This window comes from Leptonotus elevatus, chromosome 17 (assembly GCF_054856555.1).
Source record: "Leptonotus elevatus isolate MCC_2025b chromosome 17, RoL_Lele_1.0, whole genome shotgun sequence".
NCBI classification, from domain to species: Eukaryota; Metazoa; Chordata; class Actinopteri; order Syngnathiformes; family Syngnathidae; genus Leptonotus; species Leptonotus elevatus.
Genome location: NC_141255.1, coordinates 295,001 through 320,064, shown reverse-complemented (window position 1 = coordinate 320,064; position 25,064 = coordinate 295,001). Strand labels below are relative to the sequence as shown.

Genomic DNA, 25,064 nt, shown 5'->3' with positions numbered 1-25,064 from the left:
AGGCATGAGTCACGTGTGAATAAAGTCAAGTCAGCGCGTCCTCCACGGGGCTGACAAAAGATCATTTGGCGGCGTCTAAATGGCACTTGAGCTCGCGGGGGTGACAACAAATGCAACGCGTCACGTCACGTCTTTGCCATGGTGGCTTTCCTCGTCGATCGCGATGGCCATCTGTCTCCGTGCTCCACTTTAAGGCTTTCAAAGCCCGATAAGCCTGCCCCCCCCCCACCCGCCGCCCCCCCCCTTACATCCACCTTGTTAGCATACGCTTGATTTGCAGCTACTTCAGAGTGTCTCACGCGCACCCACACTGGTCGCACCGGGGGCTTCGTATCTTCAAACGCTTCTTACAAGAAAGAAGTTTGAAGCATTGAAAAGTTTGAAGAATTAAGAATCAGGACCAAATAATGGGTCCAATCCAAGGCTTGGTTGATGAACGATCAATTAAGAGGAGCAGGTTTGATTGTAATCCTCAGACTTTTTCCCTCCATTAATTGCTGCTCAATGACCAGGAAGTGACGCGTTGTTGGTCCCGTTCGGCCATCAGGCAACACAACGAGGCCTTTCTTGGATGCTCGATGGCGGCCAGAACTTGCGCATCTTTGGAAACGCTGCAAAGCCAGCAGCTTCACAAAAATGCCTTTTAAAAGCATTCAATGGCTGAAGACAACAAAAAGAAAACTTGTCACCGCATAATTCACACTAAAAACCAAAGCAGCAGTTTTGCTTTCATTCTTTTCAGTATGTTAGACCAAAACTGCCAAACAAATTCTCATTTTTCATTATTTGGTTTGATCGAAATGAGCCGTACCGCTTCCATTTCCACTGAACTCATTCAAACCCCCAAAAGTGAAAAATCATTTTTTGGAATACTTTGTCCTTCGCTCCCAAAAACAAATTCCTGCTTTTTTTATGTTTTGTTTACGCTAGAGCATAAAGAAGGCTTTGATGGTGGTTTAAAGCAATGCCAGAAGGTGGCAACAGAGTATAAGAGATCAGCCAGGGCCATGTTGAAAAAAGCTCATTTACCCAAAGTTCAAAACCGATTTGTGAATAATGATGAAACGTCGCAATATTCAAACGCTAATTGCCACAAAACGGAAACAGAGACTCATCTTTCTTTCCATGTTTTTATAGCAATAGGACAGAATATTCTGTGGGCCTTGCAAAAAGTCCAGTAAATCAGCCGGGAGCGAAGGGGGTTGCTTGAGTGAACGTGGATGCGTTCATGTCACTCATGCATTTGCAATTTCTCTCAAGCAATAATAATCTTGCTCATTTGCATATGCTGGCCATCAGGTGTGTCGCCGCGGTGACCTTGAACAGACGGCGCCCGCCGATTGGCTTGCGTGCCTCGATGATCGGGAGGTCGCAAACTCCAGCGCTTGCAATTAATGGACTCCGCTGTTGGACACCGAGGCACTCGACACGGACACGCGCACGCTCGCGCAAATGCCACGGCGGGTAATAGATGGTCAGTCGCAGCCCTCGCAAACCTAATTATGGGAACTAATGACGGCTGTCGGGCCGAAGACACCCGCTGTGACACGCAAACGCGCACACACACAAGCACGCACACACACACACACACACACACAAGCACGCACACACACACACACGGCAAGCAGTGAACAGGATTTACGCTTGATATTACAGCGAGCCATAAAGACAAAAGTATTGAATGTTGTTGCTGACTGTGCTGGAGTTGCGCTCCAGTCGCGTGTCACGACGCACACGCGCACGCGCACGCGCACGCGCACGCGCACGCGCACGCGCACGCGCACGGCTTGTAAGCACGGACGGTTGCACCTCCGTTCCGGTGCGAGCCTTTGTGTCCGATAACGAGCCGCGAGCGCTTTGACACGACAGCAGAAAAACGCGGGTCGAAGCGCAGATGCGAGCAAACGCACACACAACAACGACGACATGCACAAAGACGCAAAATGACCACAACGAGAAAGGAGAAACTGCCGAACGCACAAGCGCGGCTGCTTTGAACGTGTGCCGCTCTAATGGTAGAAAAAAAAAAAAAGCGAGAACAAGATTCTTTCGACATATTATTATTACACAGTCAATTCTGTAGAGTCAATTAGACTATTTAGGACGTAAGAAGAACGTACGAACACAACGCAAGCGCTGCGCGTCTCAGGGACGAGATCGACTCCCAAGCTGAAGGTTGCGAGTTCGTTCCTCAGCCCTTGAGTGACTTCTTCTTTTTTTTTTTTATTGATTTTACTTTCTTCCAAGTGGAAATATTACTATTATTATTAAAAATGAGTCTATTTGGCCCACTCTAAATAGATATATAATATAAATAGTCAAATGTATATATATATCAGCTGACTAACACGAACCAATCAGAAGCTAGCAAACTTTAGGTCAACTTGAGGTAAATGCAAGTGAATGACGGAGAACGGCAGATTCAACACAACTCAGATACTTGTAGAAAAAAAAATGTCGGAATGTGTAAATAATAATTCTGGGAAATGTACAAGTCAATAGACATTTTTCGACAGGGTTCGGGTTAACCCAAACCACGGTCGCAATCCCGCAAACGTCGGCGTCTCGACTTCCTTTTCACGTGTGAAACCCTCATATTGCGAATAGGAAGTCTTACCTGTGCACTTCTTCAGGATGCCGGGTCGTTTGCCGTGCATGCCCAGCTTGCAGTTGAAGTTCTCCTCCCAGAACTCGGCAAACCAAACGTTCCTCCGGTTGTTGGACAGCGAGCGGCTCCGGAAATAGCGGTCAAAGGCTGCGGGAACATCAAAGACTGAGCTGAGTTGCCGATTACCTTTCCATATGATAACGAGGCATTTTAAGACCCCGTCGTGTACCAGCGGACATTTTTGCAAAGCTGCAGAATCCATGGACGGCCGACTCCGCCGGGACGGCATCGGCGTGCGAGTGAAGCCAACCGTGGAGGGCGGGAAACCCCAGCAGGCGTCAGATGTGCTCGACTGCCGGTAAACGCTGACAAGCGCCGCCGCAATTAATCTCCTCGGCTGTCAAGGTAACGCACCTGCGAAGCTCCTCGGGAACGCGGCGGGAGTTTTCCTCGCGTAAGCCCGGATCGGCTGACCCGCCTTATTGGGATCAGTAAGAAAGTAAAATAGCCAAGCTGCGCGTTTACGGTGCTTTGGGACGTTGCTAAGTTTAAGACACGGCTTGACTTCTCCGCTTTCGACTGTCGAAAAGAACCGACTCCGACTCTGGGATCTGAAGGGAGCCAAAGTTGACCCCAGATTGGGCCGCGGCGCCAGAGAAGCCGAAGCGCTCCGGGCCGCAGCACCTGATTGGATTTCTGCTCTCAGAGACCAATAAACGGATTTCTTCATCTGCCTTCCTTGTTTTCATTCGCTCCGTCGTTGCCCGCAAAGCGTCAGCGGTCGAATGCAAAAACCGCTCGAGAGCTGCAGATTCCTGTTTGGCAACTCTTCCCAAATGTTCCGCTCGCCGCTTTCTAACACTAACCGTCCACGGAAGCTCGCTTGGGAAGGATGGTGATGGCGCCCTCCGCCACCCTCTCCTGGCCAATCACGGGGGAGATCTTGGACCCCCAGCTGTCGGAGCCCACCCACAGGAAGTGGCCCGTCTGGTTGTTCCTCTTCGCCGCATCCAGAACGCGCCTGTGGATGAAGCCGGCAGACAAAGCGTCCAAGAAAATGGCAGCGGGTGCCGAGACGGCCGGCGGGACGCTCGCTGGCCGTCGGCGCTTACCGTATGTCGTCTTCGTTCGCAAACATCACGACGGCCCTCGCGTTGGACGTCTCCAGCAGCCGTCGGATGATCTTGTCAAACTCCCCCGGCTTCGGCTCCCTCGGGATCTTCAACGACTGCGCGATGCAAACGCCACCTGGGACCAAAGAGGGCAAAGGTTTGAATGCTCAAACTGCTAACTCGTACTATGATCGGAGCCAGCGTTTATCGTTGACGTTCAGAAAGCAACGTATCGAGGATGAAGATGCGGCGCTTCCAAACTGTGGAGCGGTCGGCAGTCGGAACAACTTGCGCCGAGTCGCAGTCATCGGGTCAAGACAATACGCAAACGTTGGAGCGAGACAAATGAAGACCTTCGCCGAACAATTCCAAAAAAGACTTCTTCAGTTCTGCATTTCAGGTGTGCAGAAATGACCTACATTGGAGATTTGGAGTCTGAGAACTGAAGAAGTTGCGCCTCTTCAGAGGTCGCCGCGTAATAACTCAAATGTAGACTCAACAAAAATAGAAATGCTAAACTTCTGCTTTTGCTCCCATTTTTTACAAGATGAACTCGAAGATCTCAAACTTCGGGGGACTCGGACTGACTGACTGATGGGGGACTCAGAAAACCAGTCAGTCCCCAGACCGCCTCTCCCCTAAAACAAAAGTGCACCTTTCAGAGTGGCCTTTTATCGTGGGCAGTCTAAGGCACACCTGTGCACGAATCACGGTGTCTCGTCAGCATCTCGATATGGCAGACTTGCGAGGTGGGATGGATGATCTCGGCAAAGGAGAAGGGCTCACTATCACAGAATGATACTGTTTTATTTGAGGACGATTGTGATATCGTGTGTGTGGAAGAAGTTTTAGATCTTTGAGTTGCAAAATGGTAGCAAAAACAAAAGTGTTGCGTTTATATTTTTGTTGAGTATCGATCTGGAGAAGTCAACTTTTGCGGTTCTCGCGCTTGCTGACCCTTTTTCCTTTCCCGCATTGAACGCATCAGTAGTCACGTCGCATTTAAGCTTCTTTATTCGCTCCTCTTTATTGCATCATCAGCTTGGCTCAAGGTGCGAAAGTGCGCGTTCGTGTCGGACGACGTCTTTGGAAGTCTTTCGTCTTTTCAAGCCTGTCAGATCCTCAACCTGTCGAAATGTTCGGCGTCTTGTTTTGTTTGCGCGGCTGAACGTGGCCGCGTGTTGCGCTTCGCCGCCATTCTCGTCTTCGCCGCAACTTGTAGCCGGCGCACGAGCGAGTGGCAAGGGTGCAAATGACCATCTTGTGTGCAGAATACTAAAAGCAAACACTTCCTCCAAATACTTTCTCAAGGATAATCGTCCACTCGACGTGCACTTTGGTATTCATGGGCTCGTATTGCAAAAATGTGGATGCGCACGTGCACACGCGCGCTTGCAGGCGCGTTGGTGCGTTCTCACCGCGTTGTCCTTGAAGCGGTTTGGAAGTGATTAAGCCCGTTTTTTTTTTTGGACTCGTCTCATCAGTAACTGCGTGCAAAGCCGACTCCACATATCAAATGAAGTCGCTGGCGATCTGGCGTGCCGACGTGCGTCTGAATCCGGCAACATTCATCCTCAAACATTCATCATCGCTGCTGAGACGGGAAGTTGCGGGAGAAAAAGCTCCGGTCCTTCTTTCGTACCTGATGGGACATAAAAATGGCCCTTAGATAATAAACAATATGAGCTTGAAATGAAAATGCAGTCGAGCGTCTCTTAGTTGCTTTTCAATAGTACAAGCAACTGTTGTTGTTGTTGTTGTTGTTGTTGTTGTTGTTTTGATCCAATTTTGATTTTAGTTTTAGCTTCGAGCTCACATGATTTGAAAGGTTTCGTCTCGCAGCCAAATCCCAAAAACAAGAAAGCTTGAAAGATGGTGATGATAATTGTTTTGTTTTGCTCGCAAATTGTATTGATGATGAAGCGCGTCACTCACAAAGCTTTACAAGGAAGAACGTTCAAAGTTTGTTCCTCAAACTTTATTGCTAGAAATGGGCTTGATAACAACAAACGTGTATTTATTGATTTTTTATTCGGGCAGTTTTGGTCCTCCATATTTTTTCGCCTGTTTTGAAACTCGGATTCGTCCTCATGTCAAGTCACATGCAACGTATTTCGTGCGTATCAAAGCCGGCGTGCGATCCAAACAAGTCGAGTGTTTTGCCATTCGATTGTTTCCAGTAAAAGCTGTTTTGTTAGCACAATTGTCGCACGTTTATCAGGTGGAGGATTATTGAATGATTTGCTCGGCTTCCGTTGAGCTTTTAGTTTATCTCTAATAACCCGATTAGTGAGCTTTCAGTGGGGAACGGATTGTGACTCAATTGTAATTTAGTCACATTGTGTCTGCTAACGCGCTAATTCTTTTGGTAATTTGCGACCACTTTGTGTGCATTTCAAAAACTCAAACAAGCTCCCCGACTGTAAATGAAGTCCATTTTGTTTGGAGATAAAGCAGCGCTAATTAGTATACGGGCGCCATTGAAGTTAATGGCCGACCTCCTTTTGGGCATTGAAGTTTTCTCTAATGATATTTTCTCGGAATGATAATCGTTCGTTCCTGAGAATGCTATCTATATGTGTGTGAGGCCAGCGAACGTTGCCTTGACGCGAGCGTGTGTAAACAAAGTCAATACAATCAATGGTCCATTATGAAGAAGACTTTGTCGAAGGTGAGTGACTTCGCCGGAGCTGGAAAATGGACGCCTTATAGTCGCTCTTTGACGAACCCGCCCACAAGTCTTGCGCGTGCGTAGCAAAGCTGCTCTTATGACAAAGCTTCCGTTCGCTGGTGCTGCTTTACAATAAAAAAATGTGCTGCTTCTTGATAGCACGTCCGCTGCTCGCGGCGCAGCAGAATCAATGATTCATGATGTGCGCGGGAATCTTGTCCACGAGCCACTTGACGCAGAACATTCTCCTTTTGGGGCATCCGCGTAAGACTCCAATTCAGGTTTTTGCAGATTAAGGGTCGCAAACGAACAACATGCTTCTGCTTATTTGCCGGAGTTTTAACGTCTCCCCAGGCTGGCAAATCAATCGCAAAAAAAACCACCCGAAGAACTTCTGCCCATGGAAAAGTACATCCTTTAATTAAAATGTGACGGGACGGATGGAGGTTTTGTTGCCTGGAGCCGACTTGTGCAAATTAAGCTATCGCAAACCCGGAACCGACCGCAGGTGAAAACGCGTTTGTGGCCGGGTGAGAATGTTGAGCCTGAATAGGAGCACAAAAGTGCCTGTTGGGTGAAGATTGCGGAGGACGAAACTGCCACGATTCAAAGTTAACAAATGAATACAAATAAAAACGAGATGAAAAAATAAATCTTAATCTTATATGGAAATCCATACGTTTTAATCTCAATCAGAAATTGATACAAATGAGTGTTTTCTGTTTATATAATTGATGCCACCAGCACGAAATGGATCACCGGAGATTTGGTGACATATTTAACAGGAGACAACATGCCAAATAGTCGGCCACCATATTGATATTTAAATACATCAATAGGCGAATATTTAATCTCAGACGTGTCTTGAGAGTTTGGCAGACTGAGTTTGCCGTTCGTTTCCACATTTTACTCCATCCGTGTTTGTGTTTGTGTTTGTGCGTGCGTGCGTGCGTCGGTCTTCACCGCAGGAGTCCGACAGTCTAGCACGAAAGTCAGCATTCTCGAAGGTCTGAGGCGAGACCGGTGGGCGCCGGCGTTAATGTCCGCAGTGCGATGTTTTGGTTGCAGCAGAAGACGTCGGAGCCGTCTTGTAAACAAGATGTTGGTCTTGACTAATTGCCAACGCCGTCCACCAGTGGACGGGCCACGCCAGATAGCGACCGGCGCAATGGTTTGAGCGGCTGCCGGCGCGCCACCTTTTGGCCCTCTCGCAATCCAATCAATGGCGAGAATGTCACCGGCGTTCCCTTGAGCGAGACGGCGGATTTGGGCAGGACAGACGACGGCGAGAAGGCTGCGCGCTGGGATCAGGTGGGGAGGCTGGCTTGAAATGAAAGGACGAGGGAGACCAGAAGATGAAAATGATAAGGAGGAGGAGGAGGAGATAAGCAAGCGATGATTGGATGTCAGAGCGCAGATAAGAAGCGCAAGGTCAACGTTAAGCCGGCAGATCACAAAGACGGAACATGTCCTCTCGCCGCCGACCCCGCGCGTCTCCTTTTCGCAATTCCTTTGCTCGCACGCTCTCTCGTCTCGTCCTGCACGCACTTCCTATCTGCCGGTAATCACACATCCAATTACCGCTCGAACCTGAGACGAAGGCCATTTGCCAGTATGACGACGCACAGCGCTGCATATATGTGAGGCTCGAGAGGGTGCGCCCGTTCGGAGTGCCTCGGGTTTCCTATTTGCACAAAGAATGTAGTGCAAATGAAAAGAATCCACCCGTGCAGCCAAACCCCAACGAGAGGGCAAAAGACCCCGACATCGTCGTGAAAGCGTTTGTCAGCCGACGCGCGTATCGGAGGGAGCGAAGGCCGATGATTGGCCGCCGTCCGCATGTTCCCGTACGGTTTGTCTTTCACGTCATTGTTACGCCGTTAGAGAGCTGAGAGGTCCGACCAGACAGAAAAACATTCAACTCAACAAAATCAAAACAATACCATAACAAAAAATGAATAATGAATAAAGGTCAAATAAGAAAACAAAACATGCTCGGAAAGGAGTCGGAAGAAGGAAAATACTGATTTAAATCGACCCCAAGATTACGAGTGGAAGAAGCCACGGATGACGACATTCAAACTGTTATCGAACTACCGACCACTTCTTCGTTATGACTCGACTCATCAGAGAGCTCAGACGCTGAACCCTCAACTTCCCAGTTTGAATCAAGCCTTACGTAAGAAAGCGCATCCGTTGCTGAACCGCACTCTGGCGCAGCCCAACAAAAGTGGCCGCGGGGGCAGCGGCTTTTGCAGGGAAGCCCAGACTTCCCTCTCCCCAGCCACTTCGTCTAGCTCCTCTGGCGGGATCCCGAGGTGTTCCCAGGTCAGCCAAGAGACAAAGTTTCTCCAGCGTGTCCTGGGTCGTCCCCGGGGCCTCCCGCCGGTGGGACGTACCCGCAACACCTCTCCAGGAAGCATCCAAACCGGATGCCCGAGTCACCTCAACTGGTTCCTCTCAACCAGTCATCCATCCATCCATTATCTTAACCGCTTATCCCCACAGGGTTTGCTGGAGCCCATCCCAGCTGGCCTCGGACAGTAGGCGAGGCCGCCAGCCATTCGCAGGACACACAGAGACGAACAATCATCCGCACTTATTTGCCAGGCAATAAAGCCAAAAACACAGAAAGCCTTTTTTCCATAACCGCCCGAGATTTAACCTGTAAAACTGCGGCGTTAAATGCGATACGCTCAAAAATGTTGCCGCTCTAACTTTTGTGCTGCCACACCCAAGAAACACAACAAGTGATAGGGGTGTTGTAGGCAGATAGCGGCCGGCAGATTTCCTTTTGGTGCCGGCAGACAGGGACGCCCCGCTGACCTCCATCTGGCCGGATGTGCTGGATTGCAGGCTCGAACCCGGAACTCTTAGAAAAGCACTCAACAAGAGACCGCCGACATGAAGATCCAAGTATCTTTGTTTGGCTAGCATGTGGGATTTGTTCCAGCTAGCCTTGATGCTACATTTGCTACCTAAATGGGCTGCATGCTCTGATACCGTATACAGCACAAGACCACCTTCCGGGTGGGATTCATATCAGCTGCGTGCATGCGGAGATCCTTTTAAGGACACGAGTGACAAGACTTTGAGTTGACTGCAAATGATGCGCTACAAAATGGATGCGCTTGGCCCGGGAACGTCACGAGTCGCAATCTCGCTCACGGTGTGGAATTACACGAGAAACACACATTTTGTCGAGTTGGGCCCGACGGCTGTTTTGAACTTCTTTTCTCGGTGCGGAATCCATTTTGGCAGATGCAGATCACGTCTCAATGGTGACCGCACGTCCCGTCTAATCATCACGAGCTTCTCTTACTACAACTCATCAGTGGAATTCATCTTAACGGTAGGTTAAGATGGAGAGAGCAAAACCGTGACTGCCATTTTGGAATGCGCATCCCAATTTCCGGTTGAATGTGTAACGGCGTGCCATCAAAAAAGCAATCTTTCTTTTGTTTCTTCCTACGTTGTTGTCCATGCGTTGCTCACGGTTAGCTTGCGGTTCAAAACGGCGGCCGTTCATGTTTGCGCGCACCGAACGGCTGCGTTGCAAATGGTTTCCATTTCTTCCGGCAGCCTGCAACTTTCTCAAACTGATTGCGGCTGCGTTACCAATCAGACCAAAACGCTTTTGTTAAACAATCGCAGTTTGATTATTTTGTTTTGCAATAAGACACGAAGCCAGACTACTTTTGCCAAATGGATTTCTTTCCTGCAACTTCATGATGAGTTACTTTCATTTGTTGAGGAGACCAATTATAATTTCAAACCTCCTGGACAGAAATCAAGATTTGGCTGCTTGCAACCCACAATGGCAGATGAGCTTCGACCAAATCCAACGTTGCGGTGCCGTTTATTACAAGCATGGCGAGAGGAAAGGCCGCACAGCTGTTGCACTTCGGATTGATTTTCCTCGCCGTCGCGCGGGAAACCTGAATTGTGTCCCGATTTCATTGTTTATCTCCCGCAAATCGCTCACTCAGCAACTCGCAAGAAGCAACCGTGGCCTGGCAATTGCGCATCAGCAAGTTGCCGTGGCCTCCCGTACTTGACAATTACGGCGTTTGCCAGACAAGACGCTGTGCGCAAACGGGTTCAATATTCAAAACGCAGCCGGCCAATCAGCCGCTGCAAACCACATTCAGCCGCTCATTTGTTTCCATTTGCATTTTCCAAGGAAGAGAATATTTGTGTGACGATGCGTTGTGAATAGCAATGAGCGTACGGGACTTATTGTTGCTGTTCTGTGTGGGCAAACAGCATCCTTGAATGGGTGGCAATACATGAGGCGGTGCGTGCGCGCGCGCGCGTGCACGTGCGTGTGCGTGCGTGCGTGCGTGTTCCAGCACAGCGAGTACACACCTGGCACAGACAAGTGATGTTGTGTGCGCCATGCTAATATAGTGCCTCCATGGGTGAGATGGTTGCGCAATATGACCCCCCCCCCCCCCACAATACATTAGAGGAGTGGGTGTTTTCATGCACTTATACAAGAAAATGGGGGCTTTTGGTGACCTATTTCTATTGCAAGCGCAACTGCTTTGTGTTGCAGAACGCAAACAGGAAGCTGTTTTTCAAATCTGGAATTAGAAACCGCCAAACATGTCACGCGAACGACAAAAGGATTTCACCGAGACAAACGGTCGATGATGCGTAACACTGCAAAAAGGACAGTCGGAAATTTAAGAAGAAGAAAAAAGTCAAATAAGAACATTATTACTTCAAATAAGCGAAATGATCTGCCGACAGAACAAGAAAATTGGATTTATAAATAAGAAAATAATAGTTGGCCCATATCAACCACAACAGTCTTGAAAATAGTATTTTGACACTAAAAATAAAATAAAATACTAAAATACATTGTAGTGTCAAGCAGGGAGATAACAGGTCCCGTTTTTAATTGTTTTTGATACCCAGCTAGAGAAATGAGCTTAAAAAAACGAACTCATTTTTACAAGAAAAAAAAAGGCTTCCAATAAAGGACTTCATTGCACTTTTGTCTGATTGTTTTTCCCATTTATCTTATTACTAGATTCAGCAAAATCTTAAAATAAGAGCATTTGACTTATGAAACCGGTTCCGGGCCTTCGACGTTGACGTGATCTTAAAATGTTTGAAGCCTCGCAGGACTTCAAACTGGCTGTGAAGACTCAACGACGAGACCGCTTGATCAAATAAGATCATTAAGTAAGAAGTATCTTAAAATAAGCAGAATGATCTTGTCTGACAATATTCTTTTTGAAGTAAAAAATAACTTTGTACTTTTAGGTTACATTTAATGAAGAATCTTAAGATTTCAGTTTTTGCAGTGTGGGCTTTAAGCGGCCATATTTTCACGTTTTGAACACGTAAGGGAGGTGAAGATGTGTTAGGAAGGACGTCATGTGATCTTTGAGTGACAGTTGACAGATCAGCAGGACGTGGAGTCGGGACATTCAGCAGACACGCCCACTTTGTCCACATTTGACATACTTGGCCTTTTTTTTAAATCGTTCACATTTGGTGGGTTGTGATCACGTTTCTCTGCGGTTAATTTACAAGACGTATTTTGGCGTCTTGGAAGTTTCAGCGCCAGCCGCGTTGTCACATTTCCATTCAACGTGCGCTTTTCTTCCGCGTTAATATAAAGAAGGCTTTTCTCCTTCGACTCGCCGCCGCTCGCGCGTAGATTGAAGCCGATCAATACGCCTTTTGCGCTTGACGCATTTTCCAGGTATTGACCGCGTTGGCCCGACGCGCCGCTTCTTGCTGTCACACTGGATTTCTTCAGCCGAGAGCTTTTCTGCGGCCCCGCGGCGCTCGCCAAATGACACACAAAGGTCGCGGGCTCCTTCGCGTTTGGCCGCACTTGAGCTGGAGGAGCGCTCGAGTCGGCTCGTGTCGCGGGAAAATGATGGCGCTACGGTAAGTGGACGTGGCACGCCGACGATTTGCCGCTCGCGTCGCCGGGCCGACGCGGGCGCACTGCACGGAACGGGCCCTTCCTCTTCGGAACCCGCGTGCGCCGCCAGCGCTCGCGTCGTGGGGAGCGGCTCGCCGAGCCAAGTCGAGCAAACTTCACGTAGTTGGCTCGGCGCTGGCCAGGTCCGGCTGGTTATGCGATCGTGCGCCAGAACAATAAGCACCGACGTCGCAGCCGACGTCCATTTGCAAAGACGTACCGCGAGGTCTTCTTTTTGCCGTCCTGCCTCCTTGTGTGCTCCCAAGAAACGAGGACAAAATGGATGACATGAAAACACCGACGCAACAGACGCCCGGACGAGGTAAAAATCCAATTGCGATGCAAAAACAAACTCGGATTCTCAAGCAATTTCCGGTCACAGTTTATGAGCGACATTTTCTAACAACTTAATTTCCCCCCAAAGTAATCAGCCAAACTTTTTCAAATGTGTTCTTCCTCCTTGGGAGACCAAAGACTGCCAGATACGGAAGTGAGGTCCGATAACCGGAGAAAATAAAAGCAGCGCGTTGTGAGGTCACGGTGAAGTGAAGCCATTAAGGGAAAAAGACAAAAAAGTGCTCTCTGCCCCAAACGCGGAAGTTCGAGCCACGCCAGCCGACAAATTAGCGCGTGCACTTGATTTCGTCTTTAGGCGGCGATTTATAAAGAAACGAAGCGCAGCAATGATTAAAAAAAGAAAAGAGTCTCGCGGCCGCCTTCACGTCCTTCCTTCGCCTCCCACAGAGCGACTCAATGCGCGGCCGGCGACCTTGAAGGACGACGGTGACAACGCTTCACGAGCGCCAAAGAAGCGCCGCGTTGCGCCGCAAGGCCGAAGAGGACGCGCGGCAAGTAAGCGGCGTTCTGCTTTGCAAACGCAACCGCGCCATCGATCCGACGAATTCGGCATTGAAATGAAGCAGCCTGAGGCGTTTTCATCAGAAGGACAAATTCCGCCGGCTGCGGCGCCGCCTGACTAAAGAAATTCCAAAAGCTATCGACGTGGCGCATAATTACAGACTTGATGAGTGCACTCTGCTTGTTTGAGGACGAGTAAGTGCTAAATAGTGGAGCCATCTTGTGTTTTTCCTTCATCCAAATACTCCTTCGCTTCTTCGCATGTTGACGTTGCTATTTGACTTCTTTGCATACATAATTCATGACGCACGTGCGTCCCTTTAGCATTCCCACGCTATCGCATCAGGAACAGGATTATCGTTTCTCTGAAAGAATGAAATGCATTTTAGCTTTCAGCATCAGATGACACTTTTCAAAAACAAAGGCGCCATTAGCCAAGAGTTCAAACAAGTCAAGTTAGCTTAGCGCTTAGCGCAATTGCCTTCCACCACAGCGTACCTGGGTTCAAAGGCCGCTTGCACCACATTCCAGTACGTTCCGTGGTTCGATATCAACTGACTGTCATATCAGGAAATGGATTAGAATTTCACTGAAATGATTGAAGCGCTTGCATTCAAATGTTAGCATTTCCACGCCATTTCTGTAGAAATGGCGCTTTGTCTAGTTGTAAAATGTCAACATTTCATCACGTTTGCTCTCCTCAATATCGAAGGAGTCCACGGTTGACCAACCCGACGCCGACGCATCGAGTCACCGTGGCTTAATGCATGAGAAGACAAGAAAGAAACACGGACGACTGCTCGCTCTCGTTGGTCGGGTGGAATCAACACATGGAAAAAGAAAAGTGTGGTTCGTTTCTGTGGCGCGTTCAGGCTGCAAATGAAGGCAGCGAGTAGCAACGCACATTAAACTGCTTTCGCAACCTTGACGCTGACGCGCATCCTGGAACGAAAGGAAAAAAACAGCCAGAAAAGAGATGGTGCTGTTGAATATTGAAAATTAGCAGACTTTTCAGCTCCCTAGCAACAAATTCTGAGCTCCGTAGCAACAACTAGTGCAAAATGTATCGTGAGATTTTCTTTTTTTCTTCTTTAAAGTGCACGTCAAGTTCGTTGTTAGCGCACGTCCGTGGGAAAATACATCTGCTTCAAGCCTGCGGCGGCAGGCCGCATGTCTTTTCCACCCCATGACAACGAGGCACTCTGCAGCGATCGTGCCAGTGCGAAGTACATTTTTGTGGCACAAATGCACGTAAACAGAAACACGCTGCGTCGCCGGGACATCTTTTGAATTTCGTCTTTGTTAAATCTTGTCAAATTGCACGATGTTTTGCAGAACGATGTTCGAAGCGATCGAACCTCAACTCAAGTGATGTTGCAAAAAGGCAGTTCATGTGAATGCCTTTTTTTAATGGACATTTTTGATACAAGAAAGGCGAAGTTGAAACGTATGAAATGTATATTTGTGTTTGAAATTGCCCTCCAGAAAAGGCGTCGCCATCTTGGCTTGCTACGATTTTCTGCCGTTCACGCTCAAGTCCATTTCTTTCGAGCCTTTTCGATGCGTTGGGAGATGACCACTCTACCACTGAGCCACGCCACTTCAATCTCTGAGAATACGTGCACCGGCAGATTTGACAGGCGACGCCCCCTTTGAAATGTGGCTCCACGCAGACTGCACACACTTCACGAAGGTGCGTAATTGACACAATGAAGTCCTTAAGTGCGCCATTTCTGACTTAAGCACCCGGGACAATTTGCCCCGATTTTTATTTTTTAAAAGGAGAACAAATAGATCATTGGTTATTAAGTAAAAGTTGTATTAATAATTTCTCTTTGATTAAGTCAAATATATATTTTCTCCAGATATTTGATTATTTGATAACATTTTCAGTACGATAATAAAATAGAGTACTAATAGATTCAATAGTTGCAAGCCCTCCGTTATCTTGTCATGTTTTGATTGTAAAGTGGCAGTGGAATAAAAGAAAATACATCTTTTGGGGATGTAAGCATAGTTAACTAGTTAGTGAGCGAGCTGCATTTTACAGTTAACCGTTGATGCAACAAAGGCGCTCCAACTTTTTATATGCAATAGTGTGGGAGTCTCACAATTCACGACGACATCATTCTCAGTCTTTGCACGTTTTTGCCAATTGTCTTCAAATGCCGTTAGAAACAAATCTGTGACGTCTCCCAATCCTGTTGGGATTCTGATGCATCTGGGGTTGCTGAACGATTCTGGATTTGTAACTCTGTGAATGCCTGCTTGGTGTTGGATTTCATGTTGCTTCATCATTCCTTCAGCTTTGATCCTTCCTCTGGTCTCCCGACTACTTCGCAACTCGAGTGGAACCCTGAGGTCTCCAGTTGAGGTGAAGGGTTTCAGGTGAATTAAAGAGCGCGCGTACGCAGGCACAAAAGGAAGACAGAAAAGAGCGACGATGATGACACGTCGACTCAGTAAGGCTGACAAATAAATAATACTGAGCTCTCTCAAAAAGAAAAAGAAGAAAAAAGAAAGGAAGAAATCTCTGGTTACTTTTCAGTCTGACCAAAAATGTAGCTAAATCCTCCCCACGAAACGTACCATTTATTGACTTGACTTCAAATGAGAAGATGGACTCGTTCTGGAGAAACGTCCAATCGTTTTTGTGAGCCGCTTCTGAGCCCAACCTTTCAATACACACTCGATACAAATCACGTAAGCAAGGAGGAGGAAAGAGCCCGCCCCCCCGCCCGGACCTACAGCCGCAACATTGGCGATCTCGGTACCTCGTTAGGCGACGGGCCGGCCATTCAGTGGGCTGGTTCTGCTACCGACGGAATCAATAAGCTGATCAGAAAGCCATTCCGAGGCTTATTGACAGCCCGGCCAAAACAGAACCGTCGCCTCGCTGCGGATCGATGCGCGGCCCAACGGACGAGACGCCGCTGCCAAGACGGACACACTTCCTTCCACTTCCCGATCAGCTGTTCCGCTTCATTTGGAGACATCTTTCAAATCGTCGGACCATCGACCCAATCAAGCGGTGACATTCCTTCAAATATTTTCCACTCGCTCGCTCGTGTGGTTGCTCGTGAAAAAGGGAAATGCTTTCCCTTCTTTACTATCCCGCGGGTGGCTCTTATTGCTTGTAACCAGCTGGGTAGCTGGAGGGCAGTAAATAAAGTCAGGGGGGGGCAGGGGGGGGGGGAATGCTGTGAAATGGACGAGGCAGGTGGAAGAGTGGAGGTAAATTTGACAGATATTGTAAAAGACATAAGATTCATTAAACATTCATATTGTGCGCTGAGAGCCTTGCAGGCTGCAGGCTGCAGTTAAAGAGTGAGCGGGGATTAAAGATGGAAGGAGAGGAGGAGGGATGGCAGGCGGGGTTTGGGGAGGCACGCAGGTGGGGGGCGGGCAGGGGGGGGGGACGTTGCGAGAGGAAGCAAATAACGCGGGGGAGGAATAGAAATCGCGAGGGATTGAAATTGGGGGAGCCGAGTTAAAGATGACGGCGGTGGCGAGGAGACCAATACGGGGATTTTGCAAAATGCAGCAGGCGGCGAGAGTGGCGCGTTCTGAGACGCCACGACAGGACGAGGACGACGAGGAGGAGGAGTGACAGTGAAGGGGACAGCAAAAGGAACAAGTGAAGGGACAAAGTAGCAGCGCTGGAGGCAAAGACTGACTGTTGCGGTGCCATTAAAAGCCAGCTGGAGGCCGTGGAGCCCCCACCACTCGCCCCCCCCCCCCCCCCCCCCGAGCGCGGTTTGAGTTATTACCTGCACTCTTAAAACATACTCACGTCCGATGTGGATATTTATTTCCTCTGTCGCACTTGGAGCAGAGGACATGAACATTTACAAGCCGCTTGTGTGTATGTTAGATTCTCAAATATGTATTGTTGTATCTGTTGTTACAAAAACATGGAACGTACCAAAAGAAAGATTAGAGTCTCTTCTTTCATCAGGAGTAAAAGTAGATTTGTATCTGTTTCCGTTTATTATTATTATTATTATTATTAAAGAGCTTTTTTGCAACATGGCCCTGGTTGGTCTCTCATCCTCTGCTGCCACCCGATGGCCGCTTTTTGTAATAACGACCTTTAAGCCACCTCTTCAGGTAAGAGGCTGCATCAAAGCCTTCTGTATGTTCCAGCATTAAAAAAAAAAGAAGGTATAAATACTTTTTTGAGAGTGGAGGACAAAGTATTAAAAAATGTATTGATACGTTTTTTGGTTCGAATGAGTTGAATACGCGATGTGTAATTGTCTTTGTTGTATGTTTGCTTTGACAGTAAACTTCAACTGGGAGTGGCTTTAAAGTCCCTTTTTGGATGAATTGAGTTCAACCCCATCCGCTGTGTTCGGCAATTTTGACGAAAAGTAACCCAATGTGTACTCAGCGACAAAACAATCCAGATGGCAGCCATCTTTTTTGTAGTTCTCTTCTGCAAAACCCTTCGTTCACTCCACTCGCCAAACTGGTTGACCGCCGGAGACTCTCTGGCCACCCGCGTCCCACTTGAACGTGTCTTCATCGGGACTCGTCTTCATCGGGACTCGTCTTCATCGGGACTCGTCTTCGTCGGGACTCGTCTTCATCGGGACTCGTCTTCATCGGGACTCGTCTTCGTCGGGACTCGTCTTCATCGGGACTCGTCTTCATCGGGACTCGTCTTCATCGGGACTCGTCTTCATCGGGACTCGTCTTCATCAGGACTCGTCTTCATCGGGACTCGTGCAGCCTCTTTAAACCTCCTCAAAGACACCCAAAGTACAACGAGACAGAAACCCCAGCAAAGGCGCAACTCATCCTTTACTCATTTATTGTAATGACTTATTGATTGACTACTTCGGGAGACGGAACGAGGTGCGATAAGTGTGCTTCTAAGCATTATGAACGGCGCTTTAAGGATCCCGGGCCATCTCGGAGGAGATTTCGGTACCATTAGAAACGTCCTCGCATTCGTCTCCATTGCGGCCCGTCGGGAAATGTGACGGAATGCAGCGCGTCGCTTTGCAGCTGCGCTTCATCTCCTTTTTTTTCTTCAAATCTCCACGTCACGTGTAATTGCACTTGCGACCTTTCGGCGCTTCATCTGGCTGCTGCGTTGCCGCCATTTCTGCACAGCGCTCATTCCCACACGAGTCGCCGGCGAACGTCGCCTCGCCTCGTGTGGGGCCGCCCGTCTTGCCCGCAGCTGCTGCTCCTCCACGCACGCACGCGCGCACGCACGCACGCACGCACGCACGCACGCACCTCCCCAGGGCGTCGGAAATGGCACTTCACAGGCCAACTCCGAGATTGGGGCGGGTTCTACTAAAAGATTATGAGGCAGATCCATAACAGCTATCAAAGGTAAACAAGGGGAAGACGCGCGCGCGCACGCACGCACGCACGCACGCTGATCGCCCTGCGCACACGCCCGCTCGTCCAGCGGTCACGCAAACATCACCTCGAGCGAGCATTTTCCGATTGAAATCTTTTTCATTGCAATGTCTGCAAGTGGAAACGCTAGCTTTAGCTTTAGCTTTAGCTTTAGCAGCTAAGCCCTCCACTGGTTAACGGCAAGCAAATATTCGTATGGAGTCCTCGTGTGGGGAAATAAAGCAAAGAAAATGGAGACGCGAAGTCATTGGCTCAGCTTTATAAGCTTTTGTGTGAACCTGGCAGCAGGAGCAAGTTTCTTGTTCTGTGCAGAGGATCAAGAACATCGTCTATCTTCGTGGGCTAACAGTCCAGTAATGATCTTGACATGCATGTCAATTCGCCGCCACGGCTGGTTGCGGTTTTCAGTGAAGTGGTCCGGGTACACGTTACGTCTTTACATGGGACACGAATGGTTGAGGTTCGGAAAAGGCACATTGAGGTCGTAGGCCAGAGGTGCCAAACTCATATCAGCTCGTCGGTAAAATAATGGCATATACTTCAAAACAAGTGCCGCCAATTATACGCAGATGTTCGCTCTTTGTGGGCCAGCCCGAAATGACGCAGCTCAATTGTTTCCACAAATAACACAAATGCAAATGGCCGGCGGCAACACTTGCCTGTATGGATTCCCGACGTGTTAAAGGTGACCTGTTTTGCGTATATATTAAGATTAAGATTCACTGATTGTCACACCCACCTAAGTGGGGCAAAATCCGTTCTCGGGAGCGGTGAGCAGCAGCAGCAGCTGTGCTCAGGAATCATATGGTGATCGAACCCCCCGATTCCAACCCTTCATGCTGAGTGTCAAGCAGGCTGGAAATGGGTCCCTTTTTTATAGTCTCATATTGTTCCCAGAATGCATTGTTAATCCTTGTCATATGTATTTGTGTTACAGTAATTGAATTTGTGTTTATTTAACACTATGATTTTTGAAACAAAGCATAACTTTGGGTTGTATCAAATAATGACATCCAGGACGTTTCAGGAAGTTGCATTCCTCATCTGAGGACTGCTCGTGAAGTTACGAATGCATACGTTTTGATTGTGACAAAATCATCTCACGGGCCGGATTCAACCCTGTTGCGGGCCTGATCCGGCCCGCGGGTCGTATGTTTGACACCCCTGCTGTAGACCTTCACAAAACGTCGAGACAAACCTGACAAAACAATCACTGGCCAAATAAGCTCAGTCAGATAAACACTCGTCTTCCGACCGGACGGACGGGGTTCGATTCTCACTTTTGTATTTTTGCGTGGTGGCAGGAGGGCGGGGCTATCCTGGCAAAAACAGCCGCTTCCCACCAAATCAAGTGTCTTTCCCTTCCGTGTCATCCCTCCATCAGCCATGACAGAAATGCAGAGCGGTCTCGGCCCCGACACCGCCGGGATTCTCGCTCCCTCCGGAGTACGCGATCCGGCGCTTCTTCTCCTGCAATTTCAATTTCAATGCGACTGAGCGTTATTGGCAGAGCATCAAAAGCCTCGCGCCCGCTACGCTATCGCTCCTTTTCTCAACCCCGGTGCCCTTCTTCTTTCAGTCCCCCCATCGAGCTGCCCCCCCCCCCCCCCCCCCACACACACGCACACACACACAATTCAGTCAAGCGGGACTGAACACGCACGCAGCAGCACAAAAGTGGGTCTTCATCACAGGCTTATTGAAACGTGACGACAATTTGCAAAGCAACAGGTGCCGCCAAACGAACCCTCGCAGGCAAAGAAAGGGCGATGAACTCATTCAAACCCAAAACGCATCACTAATACTTTGTCCTTCACTCCCAAAAACATACTTCGACGTTTGTTTGTATGCTACAGCATACAGATGGCTTTGATACGGTTTTTGACCGGATGAGGTCACCCAAAACAATGGTCGTTCTTACAAAAAACGTCCAGCAGCTGGCAGCAGAGTATAAGAGATCAGCCAGGGCCGTGTTGCAACAAGCTCTTTTTGACAGTGCTTTTTAACAGGTTTGTGAATAATGAAGAAACTCTAATGCCAAACATACTTTTTTTCTGAGGAAAGAAGAGACTCGAATCTTTCTTTTGGTAGCTTCCATGTTTTGATAGCAATAGAAGAGAATATTCTGCAGGCCTTGCAAAATCAGTCCACATCCCGTCAAACAGGGGAGCGAAGGGGGTTGCTTGAGTCAAAATGGTGATTGAGTTGATGTTACCTGAATCTTGACTCGGTTCAGTCCGACGACGCCTGAGCAGTCAATGAGCAGAATTGCGCCGAGAAAGCAAATGTCTGCCACGTCCTCGACCGGTTGCGGTCAAAGAGGTCGCGTGAAGCCGTCAGCAAGTCTCGATTGTTTCCGGCTCCGATCGTCATCCGATGGACGTCTGCCGCTTCCGGTTTCTCAGCAACCGGGATTAATGGACAACTCGGCCCTTTTGATTGCGAGGGTCTGCGAGTATTGACCAGCGCTCCGCTTGGCCGGCGTTCCCATCGACTCGGTTCTCGTGCGTGTGATTGAGATGAGCTTTTGTCCCAGGTTGCTGGAGCCAAAGTGTCCGCGCGAACCCGAGACCCCCCGTCGATCGATGCCTTACTGTAAACAAGACGGCGGCTAACGAGGCGCAATGCGCGAGGCCGGCCTTCATTTCAGCCGCCGCTTCGGACCGAAGGAAGGCGCTCGCTGCTGAGGAGCCGTCAAGTCCATTTGGATTTCTGCGCTGACGACATGAAAACGGAGCATTTTCACAACCTTGCCTTCTTTGGCTCGCTCCATTTTGTGACCGCGGACGATCAAGACGTTCACCTTCAAAAACCGTCCGTCCATTCATTTGGGGCTGGAGACGGAAAAACAATGGACGCATTTAACGGACGATCGACAATCTTTTCAGAATTGCTAAGACGCGCCGTCGAAGCCAATATGGAAACGGTTCGAAGCCTCTCGTGAGGTGACGCCTTTGAGTTCCGAGACCGCCGCTCTATTAAAAAGAAACATCACGTTTCCAAGAGATGATGTGACCTTTGAAATGGACGCAAGTTGGCGAGACGTCCAATAAAGGTTGCAGCTTCTCAATAGCGCCGTTGATCTTTTGATGCCTGTGAATGAATTGCGTTGATCTGAGGAAGGCAAGTGATGGAAATTGCTGATTGGAAGGTTGCCAGTTTCACGACCGATGGCTGCCAGATCCGATCAGGTTCGACATTTTTGGTCGAGTCTGCAAAAAGCCTCGACCGTCTCAGCTGGCGCGGCCGAGTCCGTGTCAAGGTTCGCCACAAGAACTGCATTCCAAGCGCCAGTCCATTTGGTACTTGCTGCCACTTCTGGTGTTGCGTCAATGAGGGATGGGATCAAATCTCGTACCGCCGGATCTGGCGGGATTAGAACTCAGCATTGTATGTAGCGCTGGTAGCAGAGGCTGACAACAGTGGGGGGGGGGGGGGGTACTACCGGGGGGGGGGGGGCATCAACGAAGCACCTGCTGCTCTGGTGAATGTGTGAAACATCTGCAAACGGCAACGTGGCAACCAAAGCGCACGCGCATTCCGTGCCAGCTTGTGTTTTGGCCCCAATCGGAACAAAAGCGCCTTTCAAAGAACAAAAACACGCACGCACGCATTTGTTGCTTGGTAATTACGGCCATGAAAGGACGGCATGCGCCGCAAATCAGGCTGGCCAGACGCGCGCGCCGCGGTGGGCTTTCAACTGACAATGCGCGCGCGCACGTGCGCATTAATGAGTACACGCTCGCAACAAAAACATTTCATTCAAATAAAGCCACAAAAACACGTGTTGCTAAAAGTGCATCTTTGGATCGTAAACGGATTATCCTTCATTGGCAAATACGACTTGCTATACAATCAACGCGTTCTTCCATTCAATCTCTTGCGGGTCTCGGACCATCCGCTGGCTCTCCGCACGCACGCACGCTCGCACGCGCGCACGCACGCACATTTCCAACCTCCACGCCAATTACGAGGCTGCTGGGCGGCTGCTGGCAATTAAATGATTATTAACGAGCCGGTCTGACAAGATGAAGCATGAATAGCGTGAATAGAATGTGTGTGCGTGTGTAAAGAGCTGACACGGAGCGAGGGAGGGGGTTCGAATAAGCCACCTCGCATGCTTTTACACTGCCGAGGCGGCGTGAAGTTCGGATGACGTTTTTACCGGGAAGGTTTCACTTAAACAAGTCAAGCCAAAAATAGGATTCACAATAATACGTTGCACGTGGCCCCCCCCCCCCCCCCCCAGTCGAAACATGACATCATCATCATCATCATCATCATCATCACATTTACTCAGGGCTCGGGTTAACAACCGATTATGGCTGAGCTGTTTTCGGGGGTTCGGTCATGTGACGCGGCCAAGCTGAACCCTGAGCAACTGCAATTTCTTTGGCAAAATGGCCGCACCCCTGAAACGGATCAAAATCGGTGCAATTTGCTGCTTAATTCACACCCAGCCAGCCATTTTGACTGAAGCAACCCCCTTCGCTCCCGTCTGTTTGACTGGATTTTGACCGATTTTGCGAGGCCCACAGAATATTGTGAACGTACCAAAAGAAAGATGAGTCTCTTTCATCCAAAAAGTATATTTGTCATCAATATTCACAAATCTATTTAGAGCTGTGGGAAAAGAGCTTTTTTGCAACATGGCCGTGGTTGATCTCTTATACTCTGCTGCCACCCGCTGGCCGCTTTGTGTAACAACTAGCATCGCTTCAAGTGCCCTCTTCAGGTCAGAAGCCGCATCAAAGCCTTCAAACCACATCGAAAGCGCATCCATGTGTTTTTGGGAACATGGCCGGATTTAAAATGGAAGGTTTTTGGGAGCAAATGAGCTAAGAAATGTTAGCCGGGAAAAGCTAAATAAAGGCCTAAAAATCCCATCTGCTTCCAAGACAATATATTGAAAGCAATTGGTTGAGCCCAAACGGACTTTGTTAGCATCCAAAAGACGAGAACGCAAGTCACGCTAAGCCACGGGAACGATTGAAGGCGTGTCACTTTCCTCGCCGTGGCGACGAATGTCGCCACGGCGACCGCCGATCGCATCCGATCTCCAGCAGCACAAAACGTGTGGCGATATTACAGCCTTGAATCAAATACATCAAAGGATGTTGACAACTATTGATCCCATCCTGCTCTCGATGAAGACCCTCGTGTCGAACCCACCCCGAGGGGAGCCAGCTGCTCCCTTTTCTACTGGTAAGCGCTTCTCTCGCACCTGATGACTTATTTATTCGCCTTTATTTATGGTCATAAGGGATGTGTAGTTGTCTCATGTCTCTTTTCGCCAAGCTGTCCGCGTCTGCACCGCGTCTGCTTTCAGGATCAATTTTTCGATTTCAAAAAGTTGTATTTGGCTCGACGCGTTGCAACAAAATCATCTTCACTTTGTTACATTCGCAATTCAAAATGGACGCTCGGGGGTCGCGGCGCACGTGCTGACCCCGTGAGACATCCTGGCACTTCAATCAAGCCAATGACCCGGGACACGTTTTGGAGAAGGGGGCGGGGCTCGCTTACAGGAGCGACGCAGCGGAATTAACGGCAGGCGGCGCGAGGCAAAAATGGAGCGTCCAGGTGTGGACGGTGCGAGGACAAGAGGAGCAGGTGTCGCCATCGCCATCGCCGCCGCTCCGCGTCTTTTTCATTCATTCCTGCTGGGAAGCACTTATAGGCCGGCTCGCACCCGTGCTCGCCAGTGCGCGAGTCATTCTGCGCTTCTGCCAGCATTTTAGGAGATTCCAGGCCAGCGTCGGAGGACGCTTGCTTTGGACCGATCAATTGGATTGATCGAGCTTTTAAGTCATGGATGACGCAAGCTTGTTCCGGCATAATCTCTTGGTTCTGTTGCCTCGGACCGCCGGGAGATCTTCCTCGGACCGCCGGGAGATCTTCCTTGACCCGCTGACCTTGCTGTCCTCTTTTCTTCTCTCCATTCTTCTTACCCTTTTTTTTTATCTCAACTTTTTACTCGTTACTTGAGTTTTTTTTTTTCAGTACTACTTTTTACTTTTGTTACATTTTAACATGAGTATCTGTACTTTTTACTCAATGCATTTTCAAAACAAGGTGTTTATTTCTTTTTCTTTGTTTTGTTTTAAATGCATGAAAACGACTCAAATATTTGACCTGGAAGAAAAAAGCAGCTTTCGATGCCTAATGGCGCCGCCGATCATATGACACGAGTTACTTTGATTGATAAACTAAATCCTTTGACCAGTTACTTTGGAACTTAGTATTTGTGGAGTTTTCGATATCGGATTGAAGCGAATCGAATTGAATCGGAAAAAAGTCGAAATCGAGCTGAATTCTTGTGAATTGAAATGGAATGGATTGAGGAAATTAGAACGGATACTCGGCCCGAATAATGACTTCGATTGTGAGTTTGGAACGGCAAAGCAAAACTTCTCTCTTCACGGGAAATTAAGTTTTGGCGGGCGTAGATTTGTTTTCAGGTGCCAGCGCGCGTTGCCAAGGTCAGAC

General features: G+C 48.8%; 1 protein-coding gene across 2 annotated transcripts in view; it reads right to left on the bottom strand.

The window, feature by feature from the left end:
* The window catches only part of grm8a (glutamate receptor, metabotropic 8a), a 135,406-nt gene that overhangs the window by 28,990 nt on the left and 81,352 nt on the right, over positions 1–25,064 (bottom strand). For both annotated transcript variants that reach the window (XM_086058246.1, XM_086058245.1), the window contains exons 4-6: positions 3,721–3,856; positions 3,475–3,629; positions 2,618–2,755 (exon numbers count right to left, since the gene is read on the bottom strand). In XM_086058246.1, the coding sequence (XP_085914372.1) occupies positions 2,618–2,755; positions 3,475–3,629; positions 3,721–3,856 (429 nt within the window). The remainder of the gene's footprint in view (positions 1–2,617; positions 2,756–3,474; positions 3,630–3,720; positions 3,857–25,064) is intronic.